Below are 16,646 nucleotides of genomic sequence, written 5' to 3'. Positions count from 1 at the left end.
AGTAATTCCCTAGTCCACCCGCTTCTAGTCTCCGACCAATGGTACGGCATGACACAGAATGTTTCTGCAAGTAAATTACTTAGCAGACGACGATGTGAAGGATGTGCCTGGAGCACAATACGGCTATCCTCCTCTTTGCTGGTCAAGCGTGGTCAACTGGAACCTTGGCGACGAGTATGGGTATTGGAGTATGTTCAAATGGTTCAAATGGCTCTGAGCACTATGGGGCTCAACTTCTGAGGTCATTAGACCCCTATAACTTAGAACTAGTTAAACCTAACTAACCTAAGGACAGCATACACATCCATGTTCGAGGCAGGATTCGAACCTGCGACCGTAGCGGTCTCGCGGTTCCAGACTGCAGCGCCTAGAACTGCTCGGAGTATGTTCCCATGTGGTCCAACTTCAGGTCACTGTCACATTCGAATGCCCCAGAATTCTACATATTGCACAATTCGACCAGCCAACCCAAAGGAGACCCATATGAGGCCCCTCCCAAACTCTGTAAGATCCTGATAACGGTGTCTCAAACGGGTACAGCACATCTCATTCGCAACCATCACTCAACATCTGACGCTATTCACGACCATTATGTATCCTAGCAGGCCTGCTAACAATACTAATGATCCCTGGTGGCCATTCTGTCTGTCGCAGAGAATTGCAACTCTGTTAATTTACGTAACCAACGATGGTGTGTACGTGTATGAAGTTACACTGACATTCTAACATATCTTCTGGGGGCTCCACTTTCTTTTGTGAGGCCATGTATATTGTGCCGTCGAACTTGCAACACGAATTGTTTTCGCGCATCTCCTAGACCAAAGGTCAGGGCATGGACGACGGGAGTTGCACTGCGAATGGTGCCTGTTACGCTGTGAAACAATTCTATGAAATAAACAGCAACGTCATTCGGATACAAAATGCTATTATAAAAATTATACTCTTAACATCTCAGTGTAGTGAGATGACAGTAAATTCCATTCTCGGATACTGTGAAGCCATAGCTTTAGACGGATTTTTTTGTAATTTTACTGGCACTGTCTCTTAAAACTCTCTATTGTTTTGCAAGCAATTTTCCCAATATTCAAGCCTACCACCAGTTTTACCTACGACTTATCCTATGTGATCTTTCCATTTCCTACACGTACAAATCGTTACACTCAGCTGTTTGAATGGGATGAGGAGCTGAGTTGTTGATTCTAGTTGCAGCTACTTGATCTTGTACTTTATTTCATGATAAGTGCACAATTTACATTTCTGAACATTTGAAGCAAGTTTCCAATCTTCGCACCCCTTAATTCTTTGACTGAATACCTGTGCAGGTTTTTTTTTCACCTCTCTTTTCGTTATAGATTGCTGCATCATCTGTGAAGAGTCTGAGATTAGTGTTACTATTGTCTGCAAGGTATTTAACACACAAGATGGACACCAAGAATCCAAACACATTTCCTGGGTGGACAGCTGAAGATATATCTCCATCCGAGTTAACATGCTGCGTTCTCCCTAGATGGACACAAATTTCTATTGATCCGTCGTATGTTCGCACTTTCATCAATCAGCGCCAGTGTGATATCGAGTCAATTACTTTCCGGAATTCAAGAAATATGGGGATCTACCTGACTGCGTTGATCCTTAGCTTTCAGGATGTCTTGGGAAATAAAACACTAGATAGGTTTCTCCTGACTCATAATCTTCGTTGACATGGAGAAGGTAATTCTGAACGACACACTTAATTGCGTTTAAACTCAGAATATGTTGCGAGATTGTACACTAGATGACTGTCAAACATATACACTCCTGGAAATTGAAATAAGAACACCGTGAATTCATTGTCCCAGGAAGGGGAAACTTTATTGACACATTCCTGGGGTCAGATACATCACATGATCACACTAACAGAACCACAGGCACATAGACACAGGCTACAGAGCATGCACAATGTCGGCACTAGTACAGTGTATATCCACCTTTCGCAGCAATGCAGGCTGCTATTCTCCCATGGAGACGATCGTAGAGATGCTGGATGTAGTCCTGTGGAACGGCTTGCCATGCCATTACCACCTGGCGCCTCAGTTGGACCAGCGTTCGTGCTGGACGTGCAGACCGCGTGAGACGACGCTTCATCCAGTCCCAAACATGCTCAATGGGGGACAGATCCGGAGATCTTGCTGGCCAGGGTAGTTGACTTACACCTTCTAGAGCACGTTGGGTGGCACGGGATACATGCGGACGTGCATTGTCCTGTTGGAACAGCAAGTTCCCTTGCCGGTCTAGGAATGGTAGAACGATGGGTTCGATGACGGTTTGGATGTACCGTGCACTATTCAGTGTCCCCTCGACGATCACCAGTGGTGTACGGCCAGTGTAGGAGATCGCTCCCCACACCATGATGCCGGGTGTTGGCCCTGTGTGCCTCGGTCGTATGCAGTCCTGATTGTGGCGCTCACCTGCACGGCGCCAAACACGCATACGACCATCATTGGCACCAAGGCAGAAGCGACTCTCATCGCTGAAGACGACACGTCTCCATTCGTCCCTCCATTCACGCCTGTCGCGACACCACTGGAGGCGGGCTGCACGATGTTGGGGCGTGAGCGGAAGACGGCCTAACGGTGTGCGGGACCGTAGCCCAGCTTCTTGGAGACGGTTGCGAATGGTCCTCGCCGGTACCCCAGGAGCAACAGTGTCCCTAATTTGCTGGGAAGTGGCGGTGCGGTCCGCTACGGCACTGCGTAGGATCCTACGGTCTTGGCGTGCATCCGTGCGTCGCTGCGGTCCGGTCCCAGGTCGACGGGCACGTGCACCTTCCGCCGACCACTGGCGACAACATCGATGTACTGTGGAGACCTCACGCCCCACGTGTTGAGCAATTCGGCGGTACGTCCACCCGGCCTCCCGCATGCCCACTATACGCCCTCGCTCAAAGTCCGTCAACTGCACATACGGTTCACGTCCACGCTGTCGCGGCATGCTACCAGTGTTAAAGACTGCGATGGAGCTCCGTATGCCACGGCAAACTGGCTGACACTGACGGCGACGGTGCACAAATGCTGCGCAGCTAGCGCCATTCGACGGCCAACACTGCGGTTCCTGGTGTGTCCGCTGTGCCGTGCGTGTGATCATTGCTTGTACAGCCCTCTCGCAGTGTCCGGAGCAAGTATGGTGGGTCTGACACACCGGTGTCAATGTGTTCTTTTTTCCATTTCCAGGAGTATATTATGGGACCTCTGAGGATCAGTTCTGAACTTTTCTTGTAGACAGATTTCAAATGGTTCAATGGCTCTAAGCACTATGAGACTTAACATCTGAGGTCATCAGTCCCCTAGACTTAGAACTACTTAAACCTAACTAACCTAAGCCGCTCGGCAATCGCGGCCGGCTAGACAGATTTGTCTCGTGTTCTATTCAAACTACTGGGAACAGTTTCTTTGCTCGAGGGATCTGGGGTGCGTTATGGTGAAAAAAAAAAAGGGATCATTTGGCTGATAAATTCTGTATTGAATGTGATAGGCTTTCAATCGGGCACTTAGGACTTGCTCAATTTTAGCGACTGCAACTGTTTCTGTATGACACTGACACTCATATGTTTGTACAGATACGTTTGAAGCGATGCTAGAATTCAAGTGGGAAATGCATCTGAAATTTCTGCTTATTGGAACGACTGTAAGTTAAAATAAATTTAATAATTATAGTTCAGTAGTCGTGATGAAATTTTAAAGTACAGAGCTCTATCAGGAAAACGCAGATGCATCGTTGTTCTTCCCTCTCGTACTTAGAATGTAATCGGACTGTAACATTCTAAATAGACTGTGTAATACTCAGCCTTCGTCGAATGTGACCAGTTTTGCAAATTATGCACTTTATTTATACTTCGAGAGTAGCATAGCAGTACTACTACGAAGACAGGTAGATATCGGACAACACGTCACTTCCGGTGAGAAACCATCACAAAACACACTGGCATGCATCGAGAACAGTGGCAGGGTATCGGTAGCCCGCATTCGAGTTATCAGTATGGGCTTATGATTTGATAATGCCATAACTGGTCAGCAGTAACATAGCACTGCGGGTTCTGGTGCATATCACAACCTTATCACATCTGGCCTCAGGTTAACCACTCTGGTGACTTGTATTCAAGATCACTCCCTCTCCTCTACGGAACCACCAGAAACTGATCGAGGTGACCCAGTGGACCCCCCCCCCCCCCCCCCCCCACCATACCCCGCGCACAAGCATTAGGCAAGTTGTACTGATGAAGTGACTCGGTAGTGTTCATATGACCAGAAAATGATGGGAAACGTCTCTCAGGCAATGGGCGCACAATAAAATGGTAGAAAACCACTCCTCTACCCATGGACCTCTGCGCTCGCTGGTGATACACAGCGTCCGTGTTCGGTCACCTTGGCGCTCGGAGTCAGAGCACAAAGTTATAACGATTGATTATTATTATTTTCGTATGCATCAGTTACAGTAATACACATTTAGCAAACAAATAAATATATATAGAAATGAACATGTGAAATTATATATACTACACAAGTTTTAAAACGGCTCAGGCTACAACCGGGTGTTGATGGACTCAATCCAGCGGAGTAGCTCGTGGGATGCTTGATGAAGCTTCTCAGTGCCACCAGGGAAGCGTCTGATTGGACAGTCATTCACAATGTGGTTCATTGTTTGGGTGTCACCACAGTCACACACACTGTCACTTGAAAAGCCCCACTCGTGCATGTTGTATTTGCACCTACCCTCTTCGGTCCGATATCTGCTTAACTGCACCCACACCTCCCTTGGTTGGTGAAAGCCTGGAACTGGAACTCTCGGACTGTCTACAAATTCGTGGTTTCTGGTTCTTGTAGCTTGCCACTCAAGTTTCCACTCTGCGTTCTGGTCGAATCCTGTGTATAGCATTTGGACTCCCATTTCATATGCTGGTGTTCTAGATTTGAGGCGTCTCCTGGGCAGTGACAGCAAACCGTCACGAAGAGGGTTCGAGTTGTTTTCAGAAACTTGCTGACAGAGGTTGTAAAGAGCAGCCTTTCGCCGGAGGTCTGGTGGACAGATGTTTGAAAGCACTGGTAGCCAGCAACTAGGTGTAGACCGGACTGTACCACTAATTACTCTCATAACTAAGTTCAGTTGGACGTCTACTTTCGCTACGTGGGTGTTTCGGAGCCAAACTGGTGCACAGTATTCTGCTGCATAGTATACCAATGCAAGGGATGGTCCTCGGAGAACTGACGTGGTTGCTCGCCATGTACTGCCTGCCAGCTTTCTCACAAGGTTCACTCGTATTTGTATCTTCTTGGCCAAGTTGGAAAGGTGTTTTTTGTATAAAGTTCTGTCCAGAGTGACTCCCAGGTATTTTGGGCTTTCGTTGTATCTGACTGTGCCAAGAGGGCCGAACTGTCGACTGATCTTTGCTGATGAAAGGCGATTAGAGAGGTGGAACAGGCTTACCTCGGTTTTAGAAACATTTGGTCTCAGTTGCCATGTCTCAAAATATTCATAAAGTTTAGTAAGGCTGTTGATGATGGGTATATAAGAGTCCAAAACCGGTCGTGTTTTAAATAAAAAGAACCTTACAAAGGAAGCGGTATCTTGAGCCTCTACTATAGTGCTCCGTTGCGGATGTTCCTCCGACAGGATTATTTGTAGGCTTTTAATTTTTATTAAAAATTCCCAGAAATGTACCTAGGACTTCTTTATTTCCATTACACAACATTTAGAAGTTCTGATTGCACCAGATATGGAGTTCGCACAATGCTGAATTCGACATTTTACAGACTGTGTTAAGTTCTGCAATGGTAACCATTTGTGTATTGCCATGTTGATATTGTTGTGGTCTTCAGTCCTGAGGCTGGTTTGATGCAGCTCTCCATGCTACTCTATCCTGTGCAAGCTTCTTCATCTCCCAGTACCTACTGCAATCTACATCCTATTCATCTCTTGGTCTCCCTCTACGATTTTCACCCTCCACGCTGCCCTCCAATACTAAATTGGTGATCCCTTGATGCCTCAGAACATGTCCTACCAACCGATCCCGTCTTCTGGTCAAGTAGTGCCACAAACTTCTCTTCTCCCCAATCCTTTTCAATACTTCCTCATTAGTTATGTGATCTACCCATCTAATCTTCAGCATTCTTCTGTAGCACCACATTTCGAATGCTTCCATTCCCTTCTTGTCCAAACTATTTATCGTCCATGTTTCACTTCCATACATGGCTACACTCCATACAAATACTTTCAGAAATGACTTCCTGACACTTAAATCTATACTCGATGTTAACAAATTTCTCTTCTTCAGGAACGCTTTCCTTGCCACTGCCAGTCTACAGCGTATTGCCATATAGGTCACATAATATGTGGTTTAAATCCCATGCAGGTTACATGCATCTTTCATAATACTCCAAGATAATTGCGACTACACAAAGCATATAATTTACCTGATTCAGACTGAGTTGTGGAACAATACTGTTTCTCCTATGTTATGGTAAATGACAACATGGTGGCAACAGTGGCGATGGAAGCAAAGAGAAGAGCACAGAAACTTGAGTTTCGGATTCACAATGAGAGTGCTGTTACGTTAAGAGCAACTGCTACAGTCCTAGAACTACTAATGGAGCATCTAATGTTGGTTTACAACCCTAGTGTCATTTCTTGAGATAGGCGCAACTCAGACAGAGAGAGAATCTGTCGTAGAGTGGCTGAAACAGTAACCTCGACATTCGCCGCAAGTGGTTTCTGGTAGCTACGGTAAACGTAATTTGAAGTTCTGCTCAGGTAGTGGACCGCACGTGCTCGCGAATAAATGTGTTAGTGTTGTGGAACAGCGCCCCGCAGATCGATGGTCGGACCCCCTTTCAAGGAGACGGGTCCCGCGGCAACACACTCGCGCAGTGGTATCTGCTGCCGTGGTGCGGTTATCGGTAGACCAGAGCGCACAGTGGCGTACCTATCGGCGGTCGGCGGGCATGACTAACGATCCCACTCTCCATCGTAATTAAAGGGACGCGCATTCATTGCAACTCGCGCGCTGCCCTCGTATTTCTGCCACTCGGCGGAAGATGGACATCGCGCTGCTCGATAAACGAGCGCCTGAAACGCAAAAAACGTTTTAATAATGACCACAATCAATATTTCACAGCGTTTCGGCGCACACTTGAAATCATTAGTCAATCGGTTTAGCCCGCGCTCTCGATTAAATGAGGAATTTTAACAGGCTGTGGCCGCGAAGCCGCAGTGTAGCAGCTGTTTCACTACGAAGAGTCTGGCGGTATCAGCTTCGGCAGTTGTTCAGTAATCTCTTGACCGACATTTTTATTATCTCTTCAAGTTATTGACATTAAGTGCTCGTATCTGCTTTATTTCAATACGGAATTCTTACAGCAAATGAACAATAATGTTGTTATTATGCCAAATTAGGTGACGCAATGGGAAAGGGAAAATCTCACTTTACATTTATTTAAGTAGATTGTGCTGGAATTCCGATGGACTTTGCGAAATGAATTTCCAGTGGGATACTAGAATTTTACAACTATACTGATATTCATTCTAAATGGGGCAAGGATTTTCAGTCGCTCAGTTTATTACACGTACAAAGTACATCAAGTATCTACTTCGTAAGTAATAGCTATTTTCGTATCAGTTGCAGTGATTGTAAATATTGTAACGATACGTAATCATTTACAGCGATTTTACTAGATATAACAAGGAAAATGTTTCTCTGTTATGTGAGCCATCGATAGGACAAAGTCTTATCGAACGAAATAAATCAGCGGCATAGAATGGTATACAGAAATTAAGGGCTACCTGTTACACCAGCAACTGATATAACTTTGTTTGAACCGCAGAGAAACGAGATAAATGCAGATATAAAGCAGATACACAAACACATGTGGGCGAGCACGCACACGAAAACACACACATACATACACGTACACACAGACACACACACACACTCACACACAAACACACACACTCACTCACACACACACACACACACACACACACACACACACAACGCAGTGCACTTCTCAGAAGTAAGGGATTATCAATAGATGGTAATACAGAAGGAAAAATTAAAAAGATCAATGCTTTTGATCTAATTAGTAAAGTCAGTTTGCATTCTGAAATCGTTGTAACATAATGTTACCTGGTGAAGTACTATTGGCAAAATTCCTTTTTTTTTTTTTTTTTTTTTTTGAGTCATCAGTCTTCTGTCTGGTTTGATACGGCCCACACGAACAATTACTGAATATACATTATGTATCTTTAACGCAGTGCTTTCCATTGCCTTTGCATCTTCATGCATTTGATGACTACTGATTGTTCCACCTTTTAGGAGCAGTTTCCCATCCGACGGCAAGAGAGTGCCCTGAACCTCTGTCCGCTCCTCCGTACTCTTTGACAAGGTCGTTGACAGAAAGACGGTGATTTCTGATGTCGGAAGTCTTCTATTGTCATTGCTGGTTATGTTTATTCGAAATTTAAGCAATGGCTAGGTTCGAAACCAGGACCCAAGACCCAAGACGTTTTGATTTATAGTCAAAGACGCTACGCCTCCTTTTTCCTTCGTTTTGTTCGTTGTTTTTCTCCTCATTTGTTCTGTGCGAACATCACATGACACCCCTTCAAGTTCATCGTTGACTATTTACCCAGTGATTTTACTGCAGAGGACGCTGAGTCCTTTAGGCCACGTGGTACCTTCACACAATCAACATTCAAGGTATGGTGTAAGACTAGTCTCCATCGCTATGAAATATATGGTAAGAATGAGATAAAAGAGATTAAGAGATTAGGGATTGTAGGAAGGCATACACACATTCCGTCCAGATATTCGCAGATTCAAGGAGAAAGCAGATGGCCAATAATAATATGAAGTGCACTTTGAAATGGCTTGTAGTGTGCGTACATCGTATTTTCCCACAGAATTGTTTAGAATTTGAGAGAGAAGGAGAAGTAAGCTAAAGATGAGCAGCGAAGAAGAGAGAGTTAGAAAACATTAGGTAACGTGAATACGTGCTTCAAATGGTAAATCCTGTTTCACCTGGGGTTTCTTTGGGTGTTATGGGACAGTGAACTGTATCAAACAAGAGTTGTTTCGAGACTCTAACACAGTGGAAGCAATTGAATTGTGAGGCCTGGAGCATAGGGAACACTCCCGCTGCATTAATTGGAAACAACACGCGTTTCAGAGTGACTTCAAGTTTTCTGTTTCTAATTAGACTTCCGGTGACTGAGCTTAACTTTGGATATCGTTTCGTGTGATTAGCATTAGGATTTTGTTGTATCTTTAGATACAACTTGTTACTCTTTATATTGCACACTCTGAGAATATTTGTCCCAACTAATAAACATAGGAATGTTGAACTACCACAGAAGTAGTTTCAGGTTTTATCGGCTAAAGGAATTTCGGTTCCCAGCATACTGGATTAATAATGGGACAGCAACTTGTGTTAACCAGTTTTGGTATAGGAACAGCCAAAGTTGCAAAATACAATTTTTTATTTAATTTGACTAGTTTTAGGTTACATGGACCCATTTTATATCATCCTGTGGGGTGAAAAGTTAAAATTACAATTTATCCAATAATATGTTGCAAAAACTGAGAGTATATTACAGGATACAGAGCATATCATACTGAGATATACCCTGTTTTCGAAAAAAATTATAAGAGCATAAATGTAGTAGCTGATTTGCACTGTATTGTATTCATTTTTTATTTTTGATACTTGTTAATCTTAATACAGACATTCTCTGCTTCCTACATCCTCCCCCTTACCCCCGCACCTACCTAGCCTGACCCCTCCCACCCCTCCCTTGTTCTTCCCGGGACTAGTTTCACATCTTCCCTCTCTCCGCGATGGTCGTTGCTTTGGCTTTAACCCTTCATTTGCCACATTATGTATCCGAAATTACTACTTTACTGTTGGATTAAATAAGTGCACCACGACAATATGGGAACTGACTTATTTAAGTAAACAAATAACAAAACGTGTTTTGCATCTAGGTGGACTCATAATTTTCATATTGTTGTTTTTCTATGCAAACACGGACAAAATGGAAGAGTTCCAAGATAAAATTATTAAATGCAGCACATTGCCAAGTGCAATTATTGTCCCCATGAAGTGTCGTTAAAAAGGTCTTTACGAGTATACATTCTGTTAGATTTACTTCTGGTTAAGTATTTTACGAGATTGAAGTAATTACGAAGGTGATAATATTTTCTTCAGTTTCATGCTATTAGGTTGCTTTACACACTGTTTAATGTTTCATACTGAGAAATATTGTATGCTGCTACAGCATACGACTTTTGTTTGTAAACGCCGTATGTGGCGTTGCTTTCTTTCACTGTTCATTGCTTATAAATGTCCTGTTGTTCTGGAAAAATTGTGAAGAGCTTTTAAATGTCCTGCAGGTGTTGAAAAATTTTAAAGAGCTTAAGTGTGGTAATTGACTTTTACTGTATTAATTTTTTGATCCCTTTTGATTGGAAGTTGTAAAGAAATTTCCTGCATAATGACAGAGCATCCCTTCCTTGTGGAAGCGCAGGAAGTAGACTGTCAGCTGTATGTTTGTCCTGCCACTGTTCAATGACAAACGTGGCTTTGATATACGTGTATGTACAACCTCAACATGGTTTGCACGTTATTACGGATAATAGTGTTTTGTTTGTGTGATTTGTATATACTGGTACGATGTGCTCGGTAGTTTATTGGAAAATTGTAATTTTAGCTTTTAGTCCTTTAAATAAAAGAACTGAATTGTACAAATTTGACTCTTCCTATATAAAAAAGGAATTTTGGGCTGTAATGGGCAAGAGTAGCCATAAAAAAATAAACTCTTACGTTTCTTTTCTTTAACGCGCAAATATGGAGAAGTCACAACATAAATGGGATGAAAAAAAATGAAGAAATTCTTGGAAAAAGTCAAAGTTCTTGAGATGATAAATAGGGAAAGAAGTGAGAAATATCCGGTGCCAAGAAGAACATTAGGTGTCAGACTCACACTTTACGGGAAAATAAAGAGCTGGTCATTAAACCTCTCTTAGGACATTTCTCCAGAGAGCATACAGTTTTGAACGGGAAACAATACTATGCGATCAACGAAATCTTGGAAGAAAATTGAATCCAATGCCACCTTTGAAAATTGTGCCCCTATAAACTGTATTTGCTATACAGCTGATAAATGTTTCATTAAAATTTTAACCTGTATTTCGATTTAGGCCTATTCTGTTTGAAAATTTTACTTAATAACTTTATTTTGAATTTTTGCTTATTTGAGTCATCTTTCCCCCGACGTGGAAACTTAGATGTAAAATGGACAACTCGTAATTATAAGGATTTATGGTCCAGTCAAAACAAAAGTTAAAGTTTTGTGTCTAGTATGGCCCTGGAAATATTTCAACGCCCAAAATCCGAAGAGTTGAAAAATGTAAAAGAGTCTACCAACACTGACATTCTACTAGCGAACCCGGCATTGATTCGGAATTGCTAATTTTGTACGGGAACAGGATATATGTCCCCTTCTCTACGTGTCCACCTAGTCCTTCCCCTTTCTTTGCCAGTCTCCTTTTGTCCTCCCCCCCCTCTCTGCCCATCAACTCCTCCCCGTTTTTCTGTCAACCTCCTCCTCCACCTTCTTCCCCTCCAGCTCGTTCTTCCCCCTTTCTATGCTCATTTCCTCCCATAGCCTCTGTCCATTTCATCTCCCTCGTCCTTGACTGATCTTGAGTCTTGTTCAATGTCATTGCAAATTCAGATTCGACATTCGTATTCTAATCATAAGCCAATAAGCCACAAATACAACTTTGATTTTTTGGGAAACAGGCTGCGAGGAAGAAAAAACGGCACATTGTTGTGTATACAATTCTCATTTAAAAATATATAAAGAGAGAAAATATATATGGGATAAGCCTGATTACGAGATTAAAAAAAAAAACAAAATCGATAATTTTCGAGCAGAGTATGGCGCACCCTTTTCTGTCTCGGAGTCGGTTTTAGCAGGAAACCTATGCATTGTTACTTAAAAAAATATGTAGTCTCTGTCCGTCAAAATTTTTATGAGAGTATGGTGTAAAAATGTGAAGAAAATCGGTCAAGAACTTTTCGACATTTTTGCTAACAATATTAATCTATCATATTATACATATGTTCTACCTAACAAACCTGGCACTGCACGGGTATTAATTTTGCCAATTTCCTATTAGAAACGAAAACAAAGGAACTGTGTTTCTAGCATAATATCGAAAACATTTAATTTCCGTGTATTGGTGAAAACATATTTGAAATTATGGAACAGTCATAGACAGAAATATGCATAACGTAAAAATGAATACTGACAGAAACCAAATGGAGAAACATAGCAAGCAGTATACAAATTTTCTGGAATGTTTATTTAGCTCAGAACTTGACTGTAAACAATATTTCTAGTTACACATCCAAGCATCTAGGTGCAGCTACTTCGTGTGTGTACAACGTGATTTTGTAAAATATCTATGGCAACGCCTCTTCATAGCTTAGAGAAGGCTATTGCTTTCGTTGGCGCTTCGCAGTTGAAAGCTATCAAAAGCGCTGCCATGTGTCAGGGATTTCGTTGAGACGGCTGTAGGACTGCCTTATTAGTAAGGAATAAAGTGTTAAAAGTTCGTGCATTTTTTCATGCATCTCAGAGTTTATGACGCAATATCTCTTGAACGAAGTGTGGTACCACGACAGTATTTTGTAGGCGTGTTTAGCGGCGTATGTGGATACTGTCTGCGACATCCAATGCGAATAGAGTCAGCGCACAGGAGTTATAAATGTAAAGGTTAAGTGTGATTCACGCATCTAATTCTTTATGACGTGATATCCCTTGAACTATGATTGGTAGGTGGTCCTTACCCCAGCGCGACTGTTGCTTGATAGTAAGGGATATGTGTACCAAGTCTGATTGAAATCCTTCTAGTAGTTTAGGAGGAGATGTGGAACACACACACATACACACACACACACACACACACACACACACACACACACACACACAAACACAAACATCGTTTTCATAATATTTGTGGATCTACATGTTATATATGTTAAAAATATGTAACCTATGTCCGTCCGAACGTTTATCAGAGTAATATGCACAAATCAGAAATAAATAGGTCAAGAGGTTTTCAATAATTTTGGTAGCAACGATAAACAACGACTTGTCATTGTATAGCAGTACAAGCTTAGCACCCTCTGCTTTGCGCACGTAGACTATGTGGTCTGCACAGATTTCTTTTCCTCAATCGAATGTTTATGTTATTCACAGATTGCAGCAGTTTCTAAACTTTTCGTGCTAATAAAGGCCATGGAAACATCGCCTTTCTGAATGTACTTCTGACCAAAAAGCGATTCTGGTAGCTGGAGCCACGCTTTTTGCGTTCTTGCGGTGATATTTCCATATAAACTTTCATCCCGTAGCAAATATTTCTTTATATCCAACCCAGATGTGCAATACCAATTTTCATAGACTTAGCTTGAAAATTTTTTAACGTAGCGAAATATTTTCTCAAAAACTTTCATCTCCAGTTTCAGCCCGTTAGGGGTTGGATTTCCAAAAATAATGAAAGACGTATTTTTTATTTCTAACGGAGAAGCAAAATACAAATTTTAAAAGATTTAGCTTTGAAAATGTTTCTATACCGAAATAATTTCATAAAACATTTCATCCCCTACTTCACTCCCTTATGGGATTGCGTTTCCAAAGACAATAAAACACGTATTTTTTTATTTGTAACGGAGAAGTCAGATGCCAATTGTCATAAATGTAGCTTTAAAAATGTTTTACCAGTTTGTCGATAATGGTTTATTTTTAAAAAATCTTTCACCCACTGTTTTACCCCTTTGTTGTTGAAACAAAAATAATGACAAACGTATTTTTTATTTTTTTAAACCATTTTTCTCTTACTAAGAAGTCAAACACCAAGTTTGAGATACGTAGCCTGAAAAATAGTTTAGTAGTGCTTTAATAATGATTTAATTTTTCAAAAATTTCACCCATTATTTCATTCCCATAGTGGTTAAACTTCCAAAAATGCTGAAACACACTTTTCTTTATTTATGGCCCAGAAACACAGTACCAATTTTCGTAATTATAGCTTCAGACTTTGGATTAACAGCGACATATTTCCAAAAAGCTTTTCTATCATCTATTTCACCTCCTTAAGGGTGGAATTTCGAAAAGTTCACTCTTTAACGATGCCTGCAGTATAAGCTCCACACCTTCTCCAAATCCGAAGTTTCTGTCCTTAGAAGTTAGGTCTGGGAGATGAACATTCAGTCAGTCAGTGAGGACATCGCCTTTTTTACGTACAGACATATTAAGTTACGTATCATCCTACTGCACAGTATGAACACTGCCCCAATAAAACCCTTAGCAAGAAATATGTAGCTACGAAAAAGTTTATTTGTCAGTTACTATTCCAACTTCTCCTGTAATTGTATAGTCATCGAACTAATTGGTAGTACTTGTCGTTGCTCTCGTACAGTGTGGTACAGCACTGGAAATGTGGCGCGGCAGACACGTAGTGTGACAGCTGTTACCATCTGTAACTGCTGCTGTTTCGTAGCCCTTTGCTATTACCACAGCACGCTGAGATTTCCCTCACACGGGTCGGAACGTCACAGAGCTGTTAAGGGCGGCGTCCGGAAATACCCCGGCCGCTAGTCCTGCGCCGCTGGTCCCGCGTTCGCATCCCGGCTCGAGCCCCTCGCAGCATCGGCCCGCTACACGCTGCGCAGCGCCGCGCCGCTGGCGAATAGTATTTCCATTTTCCAATAAACGGCGAGCCTGGCGTTTGATATGAGGCGCGGCAGCATCCGCGCGGGCCGAAAAATCCTGAGCAGCGATGGCGGCGCATCACATCAAAGGCCGCTGGAATCTGGCGCTTCAAACGGCACGCCGCGGCCCCGTTCGGCGCTTCGCCAGCGCAGCACAGCCCAGGCCAGCAACCAGCCATCCCAGCGCATCCCAGGCGCCGCCTGTTAGGTAGGGGCGGCCCGCCAAATTAACTTTTTCTGCCTTCCCGCCGGCCTCTGTCGTCCGCACATCAGAGCAGCGAAGCCAGCCGCCGCGGCGCGGGCGGTCTAACTGCCAGGCGCGGCAGCGCCCGCTACCCACACCGAAACGGAGCTAGCGGCCTCTTCCGTTGCTGACTCTGCAAGCGTAGGCGCCCACGAGAACACTGCATGTGCCATAAGCCGATTTTCCAGAAACTTCGCTCAGTGGAAGAGTTGTCAAAATAAGCGATCACGTGTCTCGCCGTACCAACAGATACACGACCGTTTCTGAAGAAACGACGGTCAAAGTTCTCGAGGTATTTCCCTTACATTTTACAGGCCTTTCGCCACTCGACATCTTCATTGAAATGGTCGTACAGTGATTAGCGTCGCATCTTTCTAATTTTGTGCATCATGTCTACGTGGCTCGTGTTCGTGCCTTTTCTTATTTTACGAGGTGCATTCAAGTTCTAAGGCCTCCGATTTTTTTTCTCCGGACTAGAAAGAGATAGAAACATGCGCATTGTTTTAAAATGAGGCAGCGTTCATTGTCAATACGTCCCAGAGATGGCAGCACCGTACGGCAGATGGAATTTTACCGCCAGCGGCGAGAATGAGAACTGTTTTAAATACTTAAAATGGCGACGTTTTCCTTACTTGAACAGCGTGCAATCATTCGGTTTCTGAATTTGCATGGTGTGAAACCAATTGAAATTCATCGACAGTTGAAGGAGACATGTGGTGATGGAGTTATGGATGTGTCGAAAGTGCGTTCGTGGGTGCGACAGTTTAACGAAGGCAGAACATCGTGTGACAACAAACCGAAACAACCTCGGGCTCGCACAAGCCGGTCTGACGACATGATCGAGAAAGTGGAGAGAATTGTTTTGGGGGATCGCCGAATGACTGTTGAACAGATCGCCTCCAGAGTTGGCATTTCTGTGGGTTCTGTGCACACAATCCTGCATGACGACCTGAAAATGCGAAAAGTGTCATCCAGGTGGGTGCCACGAATGCTGACGGACGACCACATGGCTGCCCGTTTGGCATGTTGCCAAGCAATGTTGACGCGCAACGACAGTATGAATGGGACTTTCTTTTCGTCGGTTGTGACAATGGATGAGACGTGGATGCCATTTTTCAATCCATAAACAAAGCGCCAGTCAGCTCAATGGAAGCACACAGATTCACCGCGACCAAAAAAATTTCGGGTAACCGCCAGTGCTGAAAAAATGATGGTGTCCATGCTCTGGGACAGCGAGGGCGTAATCCTTACCCATTGCGTTCCAAAGGGCACTACGGCAACAGGTGCATCCTACGAAAATGTTTTGAAGAACAAATTCCTTCCTGCACTGCAACAAAAACGTCCGGGAAGGGCTGTGCGTGTGCTGTTTCACCAAGACAATGCACCCACACATCGAGCTAACGTTACGCAACAGTTTCTTCGTGATAACAACTTTGAATTGATTCCTCATGCTCCCTGCTCACCTGACCTGGCTCCTAGTGACTTTTCGCTTTTTCCAACAATGAAAGACACTTTCCGTGGCCGCACATTCACCAGCCGTGCTGCTTTTGTCTCAGCGATTTTCAGTGGTCAAAACAGACTCCTAAAGAAGCCTT

The 16,646-nt window shown here is 43.2% G+C and overlaps 1 protein-coding gene across 1 annotated transcript in view; it reads left to right on the top strand.

Annotated features, from left to right (window-relative positions):
* Window positions 1-14,829: 14,829 nt before the first annotated feature.
* The window catches only part of LOC124613840 (cyclin-dependent kinase inhibitor 1C-like), a 151,349-nt gene continuing 149,532 nt past the window's right edge, over window positions 14,830-16,646 (top strand). The window contains exon 1 of the mRNA XM_047142563.1: window positions 14,830-15,010. Within this exon, the coding sequence (XP_046998519.1) occupies window positions 14,830-15,010 (181 nt within the window). The remainder of the gene's footprint in view (window positions 15,011-16,646) is intronic.

The sequence above is a fragment of the Schistocerca americana genome, chromosome 4 (genome assembly GCF_021461395.2).
Source record: "Schistocerca americana isolate TAMUIC-IGC-003095 chromosome 4, iqSchAmer2.1, whole genome shotgun sequence".
In the NCBI taxonomy this organism is placed as follows: Eukaryota; Metazoa; Arthropoda; class Insecta; order Orthoptera; family Acrididae; genus Schistocerca; species Schistocerca americana.
This window is presented reverse-complemented; position numbering and strand designations above follow the sequence as displayed.